Source organism: Perna viridis, chromosome 6, assembly GCF_037379345.1.
Source record: "Perna viridis isolate PV_CMFRI_1.1 ecotype Kerala chromosome 6, ASM3737934v1, whole genome shotgun sequence".
Taxonomy (NCBI): Eukaryota; Metazoa; Mollusca; class Bivalvia; order Mytilida; family Mytilidae; genus Perna; species Perna viridis.
The window spans coordinates 38425389-38446012 of NC_142450.1; the positions used below are offsets into that span (position 1 = coordinate 38425389).

A 20624-nucleotide genomic window follows, 5' to 3' on the forward strand; every position below is an offset into this window, starting at 1 on the left:
CAATACGTCAAACCTTTATTCGAAATTATATTATGTTTAACAAAAGAATTATGAAATCTCCATACATTCCAATCAAACAAATTTTAGATGAATGTTAATAGTGCTTCATACTTCCCTAGAACTCCATTTTGCTTTTTTCTTAAATTCCAATATTCATAACAATTCAGATTGAAAGTCCAAAATTAAACAGAAAGAGAATACAAACATAATAATGAAAGTTAAGACTGTTCAGCTACTATTACAGCTCTGCCAGATCTAAAAGTCTCTCTAGCGCTATCTATAAACAGCTGTAAATGGAACAGGGGGAGATAATCAAGGTTAGTACAGAAGAGAAAACAAAGAGAAGTTATTGTAGTCAGAGATCAATGTGTACATTCAATGTCATGATTTGTTACCTCTTCAGCTTCTAATATGAATTTAGTTTTTGCTTTTAGGAAATACTGACAACAGTTTTATTAAGAATTTATTGAACTTTAAAAATGGTTTCATTAAATGCTGCTAAAATACATTTGCAATAATTGAAACCAAAACAATCTAAATTAACCATGCATAAAGCAAAAAATATCACTTTTCAAACCACAACAAATTGTGTACATTAATGGTAAGAGGACAATATACAACTTCACAGCATACACACAAAGTCTTGATAGAATAGATTTGTGTATGGTTAAAATGCAGTGGAACATGAGTATATTTTATTGCATGAAAAATATAAAGAAATGAAGGCAAAGAAATAGATATTGAACATGATAGAATTGATGGACAGTAAAGCATCTAAATAGATAATTATAAATAGTGTTGTAATATGTTTCCTGTATACCTGTAACTCTTCACATTCTTCAAGTTGACGTATTTTTATTGTGTTCCTGTTCTGTTTGTCTCCTTCTCTCCATGTTTTAACATTTTCACGGAACCTGCTGTATTCCTCTACCTCCTGTTTCTGCTCCTCATCACGTCTGCGGATTTCATCATCATCCAAGTAACGTGGCTCGTGCATCCCTTTCCTGTATGAAGTATTCATAGTTAGACAATGGAAAAAAGAAGATGCAGAAATGTTTTTCAAGGATAACTTTTAAGTGAACTCTTTCTAAGTATACAGTTATGGTAAATGTGTACTATCAAATAAGAAACTCAAATGATTATTAAAGCTGAATGTTTCATCTATTGCTGTTGTTTCATATGGTTTCAGTCAAGAATCTCTTTTATACCAACAACTGAAATACTTCATCAGTTTCTGCACCTTTTAAAACCTAGCCAATAAATTTAAAATCTGCACTATTTTTTAAATAACAACAGTGCAAAATCAACTGTACATCTATACAGATAAAACTTTAAAAAAAACACCAGCTTGACATTAATCTTTAACCTTACCTTATAAATGGAGTAAGATCCAAAGGAGTCAACATTTCTTTTGGTGTTGGAGGTGGTGGAGGTTCCAGTGTGAGATTCTCATCTCCAGCATCATGGAAGGACATAGGTGTGGGTGGAGGCATTACATCACCCTCCTCATCAGTTTTCTCCTTCTCTGCCTCGTCATCCTCTTTATCTGGCTGAAGCTTGATTGTATGTGTACCCAGATACTTCAACCTTGACTGTAGAGCCTAAAATTTTGTCAGTAAGATATTAACCCTACATGCTAATGGCTTCCAGCTTACACAATAATTTTCCATACAAAGAATAATCAAGGGAACTAAGGTTATAGCAGTAACGTTTGGAAACTATTCATGACTCAGACCATGTATGCTCTGCATTATAGTGGTGTATCTGAGTTTTGATAACAAACGTATGAGTGCATTTACCTTGGCAGCCTGCCCAGGTTGAGCTAGTAAGAGTGTATTTGCCATCAGCCTGGCCAGGTTAAGCAGATCAGAGTGTATTAACCTTTGCTGCTGCCCAGGTTGATCTGATAAGAATGTATTGACCTCAGCAGCCAGCCTAGATTGGGCTGATAAGAGTGTATTTACTTTGGCTGCCTGAACAGGTTGAGCTGATTAGAGTGTATTTACCTTGGCTGCCCATACAGGTTGAGCAGATATGAATGTATTAACCTTGGCAGCCCACAAAAGTTGGGCTGATAATAGTGTATTTACCTTGGCTGCCTGGACAGGTTGAGCTGATATGAGTGTATTTACTTTGGCAGCCCACCCTGGTTGAGCTGATAAGAGTGTATTTACTTTGGCTTCCCATACAGGTTGAGCTGATCAGAATGTATTTACCTTGGCAGCCCATAAAAGTTGGGCTGATAAGAGTGCATTTACATTGACAGCCCATACAGGTTGAGCTAGTAAGAGTGTATTTACCTTAGCTGCCAAGACAGGTTGAGCTGATAAGAGTGTATTTACCTTGGCAGCCCGCCCAGGTTGAGCTGATTCCCAAGCTTTCTTCATTGCTCTGATCTCATCTGCTCTTTCTGTGTCCTTCTTGACTTCAATGTTGTCCTAAAACCAATATCAAAAAGTATTAACAATTCTGGTTCAGTAAAATGGTAGAAACCAGATGAATTAAATTAATGCTCTCTCCAGGTTACAATAATTCACACAAGATTTTCGTAAAAATGAATCAAGAGTCATTTTTCAACACAAGAAGACGAACTAGACAAGAACATTTGCAATACGTGTTTCAATATGTTCAAAAACATACCCTATGATTTTGTTTACAATGTTTTCATGAATTAATTCATTAGTTTAGCTGAACATGTTTTTCATGTTTTTTTTTTTGTGTTGGTTTAAAATGTATGATTTTTTTTGGTGCAATATATATGCATGTTAAAATCCAAAATGAACTACTCATATTGCTGAAGTAAGTAACTTACAGCCTCCTTATCATCACTAACAACCCTCAGTGTCCAGTGAGGTTTAGTCTGGTCAAATGCTTGAGAGGGTGGCCTTGACCCTTTGCCATCTTTATCCTTATCCTTGCCTTTATCTTTACCACCCTTGCTTCCTTTGGCACCAGATTTGTTGGTGCTGGCAGAGGCAGGAACCTTCTCTGGTTTTGGTGGAGATGGTGGTCGGTCTTTATTGGCAACTGAAAAATTAAACAGATCATAAGTTCTTAATTGTTATAGCTAGCTATATAGATAGTTCTGGCAAATCACACACAGTTAACACTTGAAAGATTTCTAGAGAACAAGTGAGGTTTATATATGTTACTTAAAAGCCATATTTAGTTTCATAGAGAAGTTAAGAAAAAATTTACATTCATGTAATTACTACAGGTTGAAGTATATTAAGTTATATTATTGTTGAAACTTCACTTTCATACAAAAAGAGAAATGATAAAGTAAAAAATAAGCAAAGTTTTAAACCAGGCACATGGGGAGTTGTAGGATGGATGAAGGAGAGGTATGGGAATATAAGCTATTTATATTGTGGGTTTTTGTATTTACTGGAATCAATATACACAATGATTAATGGACAGAAGTATCTATCATAATACCAATAACAAGTCTGCTTTAGTATTAAGATGAATACCAGAATAAAAAAAAATGTACCTGTGGCATGAATGCCTTGCCAACTCAAATATCATTGATAGGAAGTGGGTGTTTAATTCATTCCCATAAACAATTTTCCAGTTTAAGGCTGGGGAAAAATACATGTAATACTAGCACTGTTCTTATTCAGATAAAAGTCTTACACACAAAATTCAGATTTTTTTAAATCTTCTCCAGTGAAAACTGACAATTATTGAGAATGAAATATGTATGCAGGAAAAGCAGTATGATTTCATATGCTACAAAAACCTTAACATGGGAGCATATAACCAAATGCTTGTTAAATTTTAAAATTGCTTGTATGTTAATTGTGTAAAACCTTGAAGCATTTTCTTTTGCGAAGCATAAAATATTTTTTGTCCTATACCAAAAGCAGCTATTGATACTAACTGTAAGTAAGGTCTGACTTGAAAAAGTTACATTTAATATAACACATACATTAAATAAAATGTCTCTATACAGTAAAAAAAAATCTACCAAAAATGTATATATATTAACACCTCCACCTTATTTATAAATAAATAATAAAAATAAAAATTTAGTATACAAGGTAATAATCTGAAAATTACCCTCAACATCAATAGAATCGGGTGGATCTGTAATACATAATCTTTTCTGATGAGAACTACATCTTAAAGCTCTTTTGAATTTGCCTAATATAAGTTGTGAAGCACCTCCAAGCTATACTCAGAATCTTAATATTATATCACCATAACAACTCCAATGTACACTGATCTTGGATGTTGAGGTACAAAATACATTCACTAAACTTCACAACAATTAAGGATAGCACCATTTATCTATATAAAGCGGGTTTAAAACCACTAATGGCCCTCTACACAAACAGCATATGGGGCAGCAGTGGGAAAATGCAGAGTCTGCCTGGCCTTAACTATTTTCAACAAGGATTGAATAATACTAGTATTGCATTTTCTCATCAAGAAAATATTGACAATGACTACCATAAACTGGTTGTCATTAATAACTAAATAAAAGCCAGAGTAAAACAATTAATCTATTCTAAACCAATAAACCCTAAATACTCCAATACCCCCAAAGCTCACAAATGTTTAAAGTGGGTTTATAGCTAACATTACATTTTTGTTTCAACCAATGGACATAAAATGATCATAAATATCTTATAGATATTTCATAAACTGAATTACAAATTAACATATCAATTGTAAAAATGAATACAATCTGTAAGGAATATGACAATTTAGTATAGAATATTTGGATAAAGGTTCATGCAAAAGGGAATAAAACACACACAAAACAGAACATGAGAAGCTTGAATCAGTAATAGCTGTCTTTGATAACATATACTGTCTAAACACCAACTACTTCATTTATAATAAAAACACAATCACCAAGTACCAGGATGTAGGGAGTATTAACAACCTTTTCATTGCATCATCTTTAAATTTAAAAGTTTAAAAGACTACAAATTCACTGTATATTACTTCAATAATCAAATGAAATTTAAAAAAGAAAAAAATAAGAAGTGGTTTTGAGCAATTTTTAGTAGCAAAATGGTAAAGTTTTCTAGGTTACCAAGTTTCACATATTAGATTTGGATTCAACACTTTACATGAACCCATCTCTATTGACGTTTAAAGCAATGAAAAAGATACACATACTCTGTACATAAAATAAAGATTTCTTTGAAACAGGGCAGCATTCCAAAAGATTTCATAATGGCAAACCTTTTCCAGCAAAACTACCAATAGCAACACTTTTAGTGGTTAAACCTTTGGTTTTGCTAGAAGATTGTCGGCCTTTAGGTTCCTTTATTATCTCTGGTTCAGGTTCGTGGTCTTGGTCAACAAATGCTTTTAATCAAGATTGATATATGTTCAGTTACTGTTCTGTCATGATGAAAACCATTTTTTTTCTTCTAACTACTGACTGTATATATATCATTACATGTACAACAGTTTAGAGGGATTTTAGTTTGCTCTTTCCTAGACTCCTAGTGCATCATGAATTTTGAACTCTCCAAATGTTTATCTGGTACTATAATTAAACTGTTTGATGATTGGTTATCATATCAATGAGATCAATAGATTCATAAAATGCAAAATGTAACAAATCCGAACAGTAACATACCTGCCAAATATCACTATTTGTGGGGTATTTTCTCCATGACAGCTCAAATATTAATTTTCAAAGAGCAATATTGACTACAATTTACACCCAAAGATTTAAACAAGTGGTGCATTAGATTTGTATTGTCATAAAAAAAACAAAACAACAAAACAATACTTTGGTGAATTTGAAGGCCCTGTCATGGCTTTCTTTGGTCCCATGGACTATTTCTTGCATGAAAACCCACATGAACATTTTTGAATGTTGGCAGGTATGCAGTGATTTTGTACAAGACACATAGTGAACACACAAAACATGCTCCATCCCTCAGAGATTGTGAAAAAACATGAACAACACATTCAAGCCTTTTCCAACATTACTGATGTTAATTAAATTTATTTTAAGTGAACCAAGCAAACACATACAACTCATCACATACAAAAAGACAACAACAACATTTTGACAGCACAAGAAAACAAATTAATGAAATGAAAATGATTTAACACTTACTTTTAAGGTCATTTTTCTCCATTTCTTTCAACATTTGTACAAAAGTCCAACTAGCCTCACTCAGAGGCCAACTGTCCTTCATTACTGTAGCTTGAATCACATATTTATGGCTCTGAAATGATGAATTGTTATTTCTTTACTTTATTATTTTATGTTCCATTAAATTATTTGTAAAATGAAATATATTTGCAAATGTTCATTGAGCACCATGTATCAAAATAAATCATTAACCTGACGTTTCAGACATTTAAATAGGATTATTTGTATGTAAATTGTTAACATAATTAATCCACACAAAAATAGTAATAATAATAATAAACAAAAAAACATATGAAATGCTCATAATTTCATTTTAGTAAATTACAGAAATTTTGAAAAAAAATGTCCATATTTTTTATGATCCTCTGACATGAAAGAACATCAAATCTGAAGTATTCTGTGCCCTATGACCTTACCTTGACCTCCTGGTCACCTTCACCATCACTCAGTGCTGTGTCAGAATGATGACTTGATCGCTGAAATACACATCATATCAACCTCTACCATGTGCCAAAAACTTATAAATACATTCAATCACAGGTGCAGCAATGTGCATAGACGGGTTACCCACCCTGACATACCTTTTTTGAAGGCATACATTAAATTATCCAAAATAATCATAACCAGGAAAATTTAAAAAGCTTATTACTATTTATAAAGCTCTTTAATCCAATTTTTGTACTGTTTTATTATATACAAAATTTGATAACAAGTGTTCAGCATTTTTTTCCCAAAGTCAATAAGTATGAATTGCAAAGGATCAAAATGAATCATTTTTGTTTAAAATACGAAAATGAGGAAATATACTATTTACTCAGAATATTTAGCCATGCAAAGTAAAACTTCCTCCCTAACACCTGTGCTACAATATCCATGCATAAATCATGTCCCTTAACTTACAGAAGCAGTTCTCTCTATACTTTTGGCTGAACTTGATCTCTTTCCTTTCCCTACATTTTCTTTGCTTCCTCCTTTACCAGGTTTCTCCTTGGAATCTTTATTAGCTGGAAAGTCAAACACTTATATAAGTATATTATCACAAGTTTTGCAAGACTTCAAAGAGTAGTTAAGCACAGTTAAAGTCCTATTTCTATACATTCACATAAAATTTCTTTCAGATAAATTATTAAAAGTTGCTTGTTTCCTTCAAGAATAACAACTGAGTAGTAAATACATACATAGGTTTTATAGAGAAGTTGTACACTGTCTGTGAAAGATCTGAAAAGGTAGTCCTGATATTACCCCCCCTCCCCCCAGTCAGAAATTGTATATTGTCTTTGAAAGATCTGAAAAGGAAGTCCAGACATTAAAACCCTCCTCAGTCAGAAATTGTACAGCCTGTCAAAGATCTGAATAGGTAGTCCGGACATTAAAACCATCCTCAGTCAGAAATTGTATACTGTCTGTGAAAGATCTGAAAAGGTAGTCTGGACATTAAAACCCCCTCAGTCAGAAGTTGTACACTGTCTGTGACAGATCTGAAAAGGTAGTCCTGACATTAAAACCCCACTCCGTCAGAAGTTGTATAAGAAGGTAATGTAACTGCTCCTAGTTGTAAAATATTTTGAAAAGATTAGTCAGCATTTACAATACTCCTGAAAAAAACTACCTTTTTCCAATCATTCCAAAGATTTGTATGTTTTGAAAACAAAATATCTAAAACTTGCAACTATATTCCTACTTAAGATGAATTTCATAAACCACAAAAACATCAATTCCGAAGGAAATAGTCTCAATATTGGGCTAAACTTACATGATCTAGAGCTAGGTCTTGGTTCGTTTGGATCATAGTCCCTGTAAAATATAAATGCTGGGAGGACAGCATGCCCTTTTCCTGTTGTGCTGACAACTTCCACATTTTTGTCCAGGACAGCTAACTTAATATAAACATCAGGTTTAGAAGTATTCAGTTGTATACTAGACACATGATCTTCTTGGACTTTTACTGTGTACCTACAAATACCCATCAAAATAATTAATAGTTGAAAAACATTGACGAATATTATGACAAGTAAAATAGTTAACTACTGGAAAGACATTGACTCAAAAACTTAAAAAAAATAATAGAAAAAATTGAATCTTCTTGTTACTTATCGACTAAATAACTTAAGATCATCAGGTAGTGTGGTCATTGAACTAAAAAAAACAAGTTCATCAGGTAGTGTGGTCATTGAACTAAAAAAAAAACAAGTTCATCAGGTAGTGTGGTCATTGAACTAAAAAAACAAGTTCATCAGGTAGTGTGGTCATTGAACTAAAAAAAAACAAGTTCATCAGGTAGTGTGGTCATTTAACTGAAAAAAAAAAAACAAGTTCATCAGGTAGTGGTCATTTAACTGAAAAAGCAAGTTCATCAGGTAGTGTGGTCATTTAACTAAAAACAACAAGTTCATCAGGTAGTGTGGTCATTTAACTGAAAAAAAACAAGTTCATCAGGTAGTGTGGTCATTTAACTGAAAAATCAAGTTCATCAGGTAGTGTGGTCATTTAACTGAAAAAAAACAAGTTCATCAGGTAGTGTGGTCATTTAACTAAAAAAAACAAGTTCATCAGGTAGTGTGGTCATTTAACTAAAAAAAACAAGTTCATCAGGTAGGTGGTCATTTAACTGAAAAAAAAACAAGTTCATCAGGTAGTGTGGTCATTTAACTGAAAAAAAAACAAGTTCATCAGGTAGTGGTCATTTAACTAAAAAAAAACAAGTTCATCAGGTAGTGTGGTCATTTAACTAAAAAAAAAACAAGTTCATCAGGTAGTGTGGTCATTTAACTGAAAAAAAAAACAAGTTCATCAGGTAGTGGTCATTTAACTGAAAAAAACAAGTTCATTAGGTAGTGTGGTCATTTAACTGAAAAATCAAGTTCATCAGGTAGTGTGGTCATTTAACTGAAAAATCAAGTTCATCAGGTAGTGGTCATTTAACTAAAAAAACAAGTTCATCAGGTAGTGTGGTCATTTAACTAAAAAAAACAAGTTCATCAGGTAGTGGTCATTTAACTAAAAAAAACAAGTTCATCAGGTAGTGTGGTCATTTAACTGAAAAATCAAGTTCATCAGGTAGTGGTCATTTAACTAAAAAAAACAAGTTCATCAGGTAGTGTGGTCATTTAACTGAAAAATCAAGTTCATCAGGTAGTGTGGTCATTTAACTGAAAAAACAAGTTCATCAGGTAGTGGTCATTTAACTGAAAAAAAAAACAAGTTCATCAGGTAGTGTGGTCATTTAACTGAAAAAAAACAAGTTCATCAGGTAGTGTGGTCATTTAACTAAAAAAACAAGTTCATCAGGTAGTGGTCATTTAACTGAAAAAAAAACAAGTTCATCAGGTAGTGTGGTCATTTAACTAAAAAAAACAAGTTCATCAGGTAGTGTGGTCATTTAACTAAAAAAAACAAGTTCATCAGGTAGTGTGGTCATTTAACTGAAAAATCAAGTTCATCAGGTAGTGGTCATTTAACTGAAAAAAACAAGTTCATCAGGTAGTGGTCATTTAACTAAAAAAAACAAGTTCATCAGGTAGTGTGGTCATTTAACTAAAAAAAAACAAGTTCATCAGGTAGTGTGGTCATTTAACTGAAAAAAAAAACAAGTTCATCAGGTAGTGGTCATTTAACTGAAAAAAAAAACAAGTTCATTAGGTAGTGTGGTCATTTAACTGAAAAATCAAGTTCATCAGGTAGTGTGGTCATTTAACTGAAAAATCAAGTTCATCAGGTAGTGGTCATTTAACTAAAAAAACAAGTTCATCAGGTAGTGGTCATTTAACTAAAAAAAACAAGTTCATCAGGTAGTGTGGTCATTTAACTGAAAAATCAAGTTCATCAGGTAGTGGTCATTTAACTAAAAAAAACAAGTTCATCAGGTAGTGTGGTCATTTAACTGAAAAAACAAGTTCATCAGGTAGTGGTCATTTAACTGAAAAAAAAACAAGTTCATCAGGTAGTGGTCATTTAACTAAAAAAACAAGTTCATCAGGTAGTGTGGTCATTTAACTGAAAAAACAAGTTCATCAGGTAGTGTGGTCATTTAACTAAAAAAAACAAGTTCATCAGGTAGTGTGGTCATTTAACTGAAAAAACAAGTTCATCAGGTAGTGTGGTCATTTAACTGAAAAATCAAGTTCATCAGGTAGTGGTCATTTAACTGAAAAAAACAAGTTCATCAGGTAGTGTGGTCATTTAACTGAAAAATCAAGTTCATCAGGTAGTGTGGTCATTTAACTGAAAAAAAAAACAAGTTCATCAGGTAGTGGTCATTTAACTAAAAACAACAAGTTCATCAGGTAATGTGGTCATTTAACTGAAAAATCAAGTTCATCAGGTAGTGTGGTCATTTAACTGAAAAAAAAACAAGTTCATCAGGTAGTGGTCATTTAACTAAAAACAACAAGTTCATCAGGTAGTGTGGTCATTTAACTGAAAAATCAAGTTCATCAGGTAGTGTGGTTATTTAACTGAAAAAAAAAAACAAGTTCATCAGGTAGTGGTCATTTAACTAAAAAAAACAAGTTCATCAGGTAGTGGTCATTTAACTAAAAAAACAAGTTCATCAGGTAGTGTGGTCATTTAACTAAAAAAACAAGTTCATCAGGTAGTGTGGTCATTTAACTGAAAAAACAAGTTCATCAGGTAGTGTGGTCACTAAACTTTTTTTTAACTGAAAAAAAACCAGAAACTCTAGCCCCAGAAGTCAACTATTTCACTTGCTATAAAATATACCTTAACACTAACTTATAATTTATAACTTAGAAAAGACATAAAATCCCAATTAATTAAGATCATAATGTATCACATTTTGTAATGTTTGATGCATAAATAAAACGTGCACCTGTTGTTTTTACAAAATGAGTGTAACAATAAAATGCCAGTTTTATACCTTAGAATAGTATTTTTATTGTTAGGAATGTAGTAATCTTTCTCCTCAAATGACCTGAAGGTACTGTTAAGTTCTGCCTTGGCTGGATTGGAGGGATCTGGTTTAGGGAGAGGACTGAGGGACCCTATCATCCTCATCCTCCATCTACCCCCTGGTATACCCTGATCTGTTGTTCTGGCCATAGCTACAAATGTATAGCCTTTCTGTAATTAAAATATATAAAAAGAAATATCATTAGTGTCTATCTAAAAAAATATACTCTTAATTCAAATTCAGTGTTTTAATACAATTTTAGGGACAAAGCTATTCATACTGAACGAATTTGTTGATGATGTTATGTTATGGGTAATGTTTAAACCAACAGGATAATACAACTCTTCCTAGAACATTCTTTCTGTACCTTGGGTTTAAATTCCAAACAACCACTCCCCTTTCCCACATGTTATTTCAAACAGAGCTATTTCATGCCATTTATGTTTGAGACCTCATTCATATAGTACATCACAGATGCTCCATTATTAATTATCAGTTTTACTTCTTCCATTGTAATAAATGCAATTAGCAAAGATTTGGTAGAATTACACTATTCTAACTCACCTTATTTTTCTTGTAGACATGAGGAGCAACTTTCTGGAAAACTCTGGGTATCTCCTCTCCGGTGTCATTGTTAATTACACGTAACATACATGTATTTATACTGACATACATCTTAGGTACAGCTAACATCTCCTCAGTCACATAGAACACATCTCTGTAAATACATTTGTATACCAATTCAATAGACAATAACAAAATATTGATAAAATCTCTCACAAATTTGTGAAGTGGTAAGAAAATTCATGAAAATTTAGAAGTAAGCTTTCTTTTTTTTTAACTTTGGACTTGCAGAAATAAATTGTAAGCTTACATCCATGAAAACATTTTAACATATGCATTCTTCTTAATATGTTTGGTAGTGAGGGACAGAGTAAGATAGACCACTGACAATAATATCACTCAGTCATACTATTATAGCATAAAATTTATCATAAAAATTGTCTATAATTTCAAATACATTTCCACTGCATTTTACATAACACTACTTCAAAATCAACACAATTATAACAAATTGGAGGCTAGACCTACCTAAATACGACAAACCATGAGTTTGGACCATGGTCTGGATAACTTCCACTGTAATCATCATAAGAAATCTTATTCCATTCATCCTTATGGAACGGATACTTCACCATCAAGTCAGGGTCCAACTTGAACATATATCTGTAATTAAAATATTACTTGTTTATGTTTCTATCATTCCTTCAGAATCACAAGATTGAATCACAGAATTAACCCAATTTTTAGGCCATGGTAAATGGTTTTCAATTAAGAAGTTTGACCTAGGGTAAGGGACACTTCTTACGAATCATTGGAACATTTGTATTCAGCATTTTACATCAATCTTATGTAAGCATCAAAGTAACTTGGACTGATTTCATTCTGTTTCATATGAAAGCTTGATAGGCCAATTCTAACTTCTTACTGTCTGTTGGTGTGATCTTATTGATATTTTCTTTATTTATTGTAGTATAAGAATTCTCTTATGTTATAACCATTTTTGGATCATTTAATCTTTTTAAGTATTACCTGAAGAGTGACAAACCAAACTGCTCAGCATTAGGTTCCAATATAGACCAGGATTTCATCAAACTCTCCGCTACTTTCTTATTTACTTCAGTGCCTATCAAAGAGGAAATAATGATGAAATAAATAAGTTCCCATATATCATAAGAAAATAATAATCCCCTAATGATTAACTTAACAATAACTACTGTCTAGTGCAAACCCTCAAAATTCCAAAACCTGTCTAAAGCAAACTCAAAAAATTCTGAAACCTGTTTAAACCATACATTTTTAAAAAGTTATTTACATCAGATAAAATGTATTTGAACCTTAGATAACCAAACAGCTGTCTGAACTAAACATTTCTTTAAGTCCAGATTCAGAAAGGTTTGACAGTACCACACAGTTAAGGGATTATTACACCCCTGAAAATCTAAATTTTTTATACAATTTTGATATTTCATGAATTTATTAGTAACCAACCTGGAGTTCTGGCCTGTGTCATCTTTCTGACCCAAGAGCCTCGCCAGTTTTTCTGGATCTTCAACAAAGCAACCTGTTCCTCTATTGTCATCTCTCTGTTGTAATAGGAAATACATAATTTAAAATGATAACAAGAAACTGACACAAAACAAAGCCTTTTTTTCATTTTTCTTAAAGAATGTTCTACATTTCATTCTAACCTTTAACTCTAGTGCTTATTCTCATTAATTCGATACATGTAGATTACCTGTCTTAAGACTCAAAAAGGGTGACTGATACATGCAGGAACACTTTATGGTATTGAGGGAATAACTGGTACCTTAAGGCAGATTCTGTTTTTGAATCAGTATATAATAAATGTATAGAGTCTATAGAAAGGATAACTTACCTATGAGCCCATTGATTCTCAACTTTATCTGCTTCACCTACAAAATATGTCAAATACAGTGTCTGTTTATAAGTTACTTTTTTCAATACTTGCTTATAAAGTATTTTTCCTGAATTAAACATTAGTCAGTGTAATAACCTTAGCAAATCTGATTATTTATGTTTGAATGTTCATTAATCATTACCAGAATATTAACAGGTAAAAATCACATTGTGGAATTCCTTATGTAAAAAGAGGAAAGCAAGAATTGAAAATGACACACTGACAAAATTCCAAAGCAAAAATATACAAAAAAAAACTTCTTCAAGACGTAAACAGAAATCAACAATTTCTTTGTGAATGAATGAAGATTTATTAGCAGTAAAAAGTAATCTACAGAACCCGTAACACTCAATCAGTCAGTTTTAATCTCATAACCAATGAGTAAAAGGATTATCATCAGTCCCTTCTAAAGAGTTATCTCCCACTGTTAAAATTTAAAATGTTAATTAAAACACCTATGAACTTAAAATAAAGTATGAACATAAAATTCAAATGACCATAGCAAAACAGACAAAAAGAGCAAAACTGGCAGACAAAATTACTCTGTGTATCATCACACAAATTTTGTGAAGGGAATGATATATGTATATCAATGGATGGGGGTACTGAATGTGAAGGATATATATAAAACTTGTATGTTTTCATTCAAAAGTTTGAAATCTAAATAATTATAGGTGGATTTACATTGGAGTATACAAATCATAAGCATTTTAGAAACGTTCAAGATGTTATAAGACGTAGGATGATACACAGCTAGTTGAAAACTGATTGAAACTGAACATAACTTGCAAAATAAGAAGACTATTTTGTTAAACCAGAAAACCAAACACCACATACCATCTAAATTGGAAGGCTCTATAAGGACATGCAGGAATAAGAGAAAAATTAATAAATATTGCAACAAAAAACCTGTTATGAAGCAAAAGTTAAAATCATTGTAAAGTCTATTTAATATTCTTCATATTCTTAACATAATATGAGAGTGGAAATTATGAGCATTTATATTAAACATTCTTTTATGGGAAATGAGATCGGTATAAAATATGGAATAGCCAAAGGATAAAAAAATTAATTATTAAAACCATAAATGATAAAGAATGAATATTCATATTTATATATATGTAAATGACCATCTGTGAGACACACGTTTATTTCATGTTATAATGTAAACTCTTAAAAACTTTAAACAATATTATTTAAAAGACACACATTGTAAATTCACATGAATAAATGATTAAACAAACATGCAATGAATAATAGAACGACTTATACATGCAAGGGGAGATAACTATACTAACGTTTCTTGTCATCTCCTTTCTTATCCTTGTCTTTATCTCCCTTGGCAGGTTTTGTAGCTGATCTGGTTGATCCACCAGTACCTATAATAATCAACAATTTAGCTTATATATTCCATATGTCCAGAGGCTGAGTAAAGCAAGAGATACAAATTTAAAAAAAAAAAAAAAAAAAAAAGATTAAAATCTTTGACAAAATTGCTTTTAAAAAAAAATACAAATTTCTTATTTCATAGGTTATTTTTTTATTAGAATAAGAAATATTTTTACCAGGCCTACTACTGGTAGGGAGGCCCAAGATATTCTTAGTTACAGCATCAAATGTAAATGTTCTCCATGCGAAGGCTAAATCATGTGATAGAATCTCTCCCAAGGCTTCCTTCAGGGTGTGATACAAGGCTTGATTAAATATCTGAAATCAAACAATTTAAGTATAATTTCTCAGTGAAATTCCTCCAAACCGGACCTTCAGAACCCGGTCTTCCCTTCAAACTGGCCGTTTTCAAAAGTCCCTGCCGATATACCTTAACACCTGCGTGTTTTGTCTTCAATAGACCGGCCACCCAAAAAAAACATACATCGGCCGGTTTTTCACAGTTTTAGTAACATATTTCAAATAAAAACCTCTCAATTCTGGCCACCCATTTATTGTTCACCTGTAATAAATGTGTCAACAAAACTTTAAATGATTACGTAATATTATGTAATCAATAATTCATTCACTGGCCGGTTTGCATTTCATCAGTAGACAGGTGATAATTGAAGGGGACAGTAGTTTAAACAACAAATTTAATCCAGACATTACATTTTGTCACTGGTTGGCTGTTAATTGGTGTGTACACACGTCAGGCAACCAGGGTCATTTAATAGTACGATCTTTTAACTGTCAATTAATGTGACCTGTACACAAGCCAAAACAACATAGAGGTGAAATTATTAGACTTTGCTGATAGGTAATTAACAAAAACAATACAAATAATTAATTACCATCAATAGCCCTTTGATCTTTATTAAATACACATTTTTTTCAAAACCGTGAACATTATTTTGTTGGCAGTACCATTTGTAAAATCAAATCATTTACAAATGATGCAAGCTTTGAAATGTAATAAAAGGCCAAAAGTTTTGAATTGACATCAAACGTGTCTTAACCAACAAATTGAAAAGGTTTAGGGTTATAGAACACATTAATGGAAACAGCCCTTAGAATGCATTGCTATTTTTCACAAAACCAGCCACCCCTATAAACCAGCCATTTTGTCTTGTCCCAGTGGTGGCTGGTTTGGAGAAGTTTCACTGTAATAGCCATAAGACATGATGATTTGTAGTGAATCGGAATTACAACAAAAGGTAAGGTGATATCTAAATATAAAAATTGTCTCCATGACTTGATAGAAACTGTCCACTGAAACTGAATCTTTTCTAGATATTACTGGCAATAAATAATAATGCAGTGTTAACTATAAAACTGGAAAAAATTGTTTAAAACAAATGGTTGAAATCATGATCATCAATTCTTTATGTACTATACACTACATATACTTGAAAGCTTTTGAGTGGTCTGTCTATGCTAACTATCCTTTAAATTTACAAGTAAAGTGTGGTTTTTATAGCTCTGAGTACTGATAGACTAGACTATACAGATATATGCATTTCAAATAATCCTCTGAGAATTTGTTAAGTTAACTTTCGAAGAAAAAGAAAAGAAAATCCTACATTCAATGTTCAATTCCTTGGTGATGTCAACAAACCTGAAAATGATGTTGTTTAGACATAGTTTTGTCATATCTGTATGGACAGTGACATGTGACAAGCTCCTCCCAGTTCTGTTTAAATCCTTCTGGATCACTGAAGCTATTTATACACTTTCCTATACAGTTGATCACTTGGGTCGCATTGTCTACAAATCTACAACTTTCCTGAAACAAAAAATAGTGAAACAAATGCAAATAATCTGCTTTTTCATGATAAAAGAATAAGCATTAAACTAAAGACAATAATAAACTTATATTTTTTTTATTTCTTTCCATAAATGAAATTTGAAATACTGCACACATAGGTAAGAAAAACAAGGAACTCGGTAAACAATGCAGGCAACATCTGTGTATTGCTAAAAATGACAACAGATTGGCAAATTCAAATTAAAAAAACTTCTTTTCAGGTTTGAAGAACCACCAGCATTTCAACATTTCCTTGGTGACTCATTACTTAACACTTGATACTTGAAGTTTCCAGGTCAGAAAATAGACAAAAATGATACAGGTTAATGGCCAATTCCTTACCTTTCTGAGTTCTTTCATTACTGATTCCTCATCCCCAAATGTGAACGGTATGGTAGAACATAAATGTATTGTATGTCCAAGTGGTGAAGACATCATAAATCTTAATACATGTCGCCTGCGAAAAGCATGATTTAAAAAAAAAAAAAAAAAATACTAGTACTGAAATTATCTTAAACTTCTACATTTTAGCAAATTATCATAAACTTTTATGGGTTTGTAAAACTTTAAGAGGTTATTAAGTTCTCATTCAAACAACATTTCTGAGAAGAAAAAAAATCTTCAAAAACTACTAAACTCTACTACTAATTATATACTCTTCAATGAAAAACATACATTCACTTTAAATAACTGATTGGAAGCATTGAAAAAAATTGAATTTGTTTTTTGCAATTCCTTTGTTTGCTTTTTCACCCTATTCTGTACCTACCCAGGGGGCAAACTGAGAACAGCAGCTTTGGTACCAGTCGTGCGTAGACGAAGTATTGGTTGTCCAGTAACCAGACTTTTCCATGAGTATGGTTCAGCGACCAGGGTACCTGGAGTAACAGCTGGTGGTGGTGGTGGCGTCCTACCAACTACTGAACCTTATACAAAAAAAAGGGATCATTACAAAATAACATGGTCATTATTGCAATCCTAATATAAAATTATCTTCAGTGAAATTGCCATTATTGCAATCCTGATATAAAATCATCTTCTGTGGACTAAGTAGTTTTAATTAATATTCAAATAAAATAAAGTAACAATTTAAGTCAAGATGATTTTTAGCATAACAATAAAAATGATAATACCTACAGATATTCTGCATGTTGCTTCAAATCTTAATTAGAATATTTTTTTTTATTAAAGATGTCCTTTGAGATTATCAATTTCCTAGTTACAAAAATGTCTCACCTTCAGAACCAAGTACTGGGTACATCATATCCTCTGATAGCATTAACATTAATAATAAAATTAATATAATTAAATTGTAAAATCATTTTTTTCATGTCACCATGTAAAATGAAGTATGTGTAACAGTATTTGAGTAACAAGCTATTATAGAGGAAAAATCCCTCTCCTACTCTAAACAAAAAACCAGGATTGGAGGTTGAAAAAAGGTATGTACTACTAGAATTTGATATACTGGTATATGATTAGAATTGAATATATAAAGAGATTACAACAAAATAATTCACCTTCTATAGTTATATCAGTCATATTAGTGGTATCTTTCTCCAGATCAGGTTTATCTCCCCTTTTTCCAGCAGTATGCGGTTTCTTAGGTTCATCCACTGGAGGTGGTGGAGGTTCATGGAGCCGTGAGATGGCAGAGTAACTTATCACAATGTCTGTAGGCTTCAGATTATCAACAACTATAAACTAGTTAAGGAGAGATATTGCTGACAAAAGATCTTTGTTTTTACACTGAAGTTTTGGTATCTTATGTTGATTAGTACAGGAAATATATCTGTATATTACATAGTTTCTGTTGATCTTAAATTGTGATAAATCATGGAATAATTAACTGGCCAATTAAAGAATAACTTACCTTGGCGGTACAGAATTGGATAAATATATGTACCTCGACTGAAATTTTTAAATGATTCTGAATGTCATCAGCTGAAGCTACTGCTGTGATACTAACAAATATTGGCAATTTCCAAAGACAAATTTACTATGAGGTTGCCGATAAACAGAATTACGTCAGTTTGGAATGTCTCAACAGAATATTACAACCCGCCATATCAGGCCCTTAATGATATATCTTCTGTCTTAACTTCAAATTTGCTGTTATTCTGTATGTTTCAGGTATTATATCTAAAAGGATACACAAGTAGTTAGGTGATCTGTCATCACTGGCTGACTGCAATAGAAACAATACAACTGATGAAATAAATGACAATAAGTAAGCCAATACTATACAATAAGTTTTAGAATCTCATCTTATGCACACATTTCAGTATATATATATATATCTTTTTTATGGAAAAGTGGTAACAAATAAAAACCAACAAGTAAAATTGGGCTGTTTTAACAATTTTAAAATAATAAGCATGGAAGTTTTAAATCTCCTATCTAACCAATTCCTAACAAACAGAGGATGAGAATCTAAAAATTAGTTACATTTGGCCTTACAGGCTATAAGAAGTCTTACTCAAATACAGGAAACAAACAGTAAATTTCTAAAGAGCATTTCAAAGTATCTGATATCATGTTAAATAAGATTTAATCAATGTTTACTGAAATCTAAAGTGACCTAAACACAGAAAAGAGTCATTATCTACATGTAAATCAAACACTATATATAAGTATCATGCACAATACCATAGCCCAGAATTAGTACATAAAGCATGCAGCCCAGAATCATTTATATTTACAGCAAGCTGTAAACCACTGTATGATCTACAAGACATGCTAATAATCCATTTAAAATATTGGAAAGCCCTTTCATGCAATTAGAATGGTATGTGAGAACAGCCATGATCCCTGAAGTTGTGAGTTCTTGGAGATTGTTTTGTATTTCTTGGAAACAGTCTCTTGAGAGCATAGCTCATGTACCAACATCACTTTAGGAAAAACAGGAGTGGGTAAAAATACAAGATACATTCAAAGTTACTAGAATGATGTATTAAACCAAAACCTTCATATTGTATGGAACTATGACACTTCTTTAAGTTTGAACTTTTTCTACTCCCATTTCTTTATTATAAACTATCTACATTTGATGTACACTATCACTACCTCCTGCTTCTAAAGAGCTCACTTTAAAGCCATGTGTTCTTTGCAGTTCAAAGCTAATGCAACTTCATATAGGATTGCATTCATTTATTCCTATGACAAGTTCTCATAACATTGTTCTAAAACTGTAGTTAAAACTACTGCTTTCTGGTCAGCGACGTTCTCAAAGGCACTTTTATTAGCCTGAATCAATGATATCCATGGTAACAGTGTGAAACACATGACATGAACTAAGAGTAGCCCTAGCCGTACATACTACACCACTAAAAATGCTACATAGAACATTGGACAATTGGGTTTAGAGAGTGCAAGGGGAATTAACTGGTTATATACTATTAAATAAGGGGAATTAACTCAGGTTATATACTATTAAATAAGTATTGACGGCCAAAGGAGGTTTCTTTTGTTGTTATTTCATTCAAATACAAAGAATTTCAAAACAAAAATATTATAGTGAAGGATAAAATACAGCTAGATCACCATTGTTTGGATAAAATAAGTTTATATTATCTCAGAAAGGATAATAGGAACATGTAAATATAAAATAGGATCACTAGAGACTAAGATTATATTGAACATGGAAAGGCCGTTCTCCCACATCACTGCACAGTGAGCTATTTATAGACATATACATATCTTAATTTCCCGTTGTTTTTACCCACACCATGGGCTCCTGTAACCAAAAGTCACAACAAGCATTTAGTGAATTTAAGTAAAAAAAGTAAAAAAAATGTAGTTTGTATTCTAAAGCAGAAAAAAAACTTTAAATAAAGGAACACATTCTTCATGCAAGAAAATTAAAAAA

At 32.0% G+C, this 20624-nt stretch overlaps 1 protein-coding gene across 26 annotated transcripts in view; it reads right to left on the reverse strand.

The window, feature by feature from the left end:
* Window positions 1-20624, reverse strand: part of LOC148614861 (androglobin-like) — a 62462-nt gene that overhangs the window by 2382 nt on the left and 39456 nt on the right. For 19 of the 26 annotated variants that reach the window (XM_088589313.1, XM_088589317.1, XM_088589309.1 and 16 more), the window contains 24 exons: window positions 18911-18944; window positions 18277-18453; window positions 17993-18025; window positions 17526-17682; window positions 17099-17213; window positions 16568-16735; window positions 15087-15228; window positions 14820-14900; window positions 14359-14376; window positions 13480-13516; window positions 13092-13186; window positions 12633-12726; window positions 12132-12266; window positions 11604-11757; window positions 11007-11209; window positions 7884-8083; window positions 7031-7134; window positions 6547-6606; window positions 6092-6203; window positions 5200-5325; window positions 2813-3027; window positions 2343-2438; window positions 1372-1601; window positions 821-1004 (listed from right to left, as the gene is read on the reverse strand). In XM_088589313.1, coding sequence (XP_088445439.1) covers window positions 821-1004; window positions 1372-1601; window positions 2343-2438; window positions 2813-3027; window positions 5200-5325; window positions 6092-6203; window positions 6547-6606; window positions 7031-7134; window positions 7884-8083; window positions 11007-11209; window positions 11604-11757; window positions 12132-12266; window positions 12633-12726; window positions 13092-13186; window positions 13480-13516; window positions 14359-14376; window positions 14820-14900; window positions 15087-15228; window positions 16568-16735; window positions 17099-17213; window positions 17526-17682; window positions 17993-18025; window positions 18277-18453; window positions 18911-18944 — 2970 coding nt within the window. Of the gene's footprint in view, window positions 1-205; window positions 288-820; window positions 1005-1371; window positions 1602-2342; window positions 2439-2812; window positions 3028-4062; window positions 4090-5199; window positions 5326-6091; window positions 6204-6546; window positions 6607-7030; window positions 7135-7883; window positions 8084-11006; window positions 11210-11603; window positions 11758-12131; window positions 12267-12632; window positions 12727-13091; window positions 13187-13479; window positions 13517-14358; window positions 14377-14819; window positions 14901-15086; window positions 15229-16567; window positions 16736-17098; window positions 17214-17525; window positions 17683-17992; window positions 18026-18276; window positions 18454-18910; window positions 18945-20624 lie in introns of all 26 variants that reach the window. The other 7 variants (XM_088589304.1, XM_088589301.1, XM_088589297.1 and 4 more) reach the window with 7 other exon arrangements.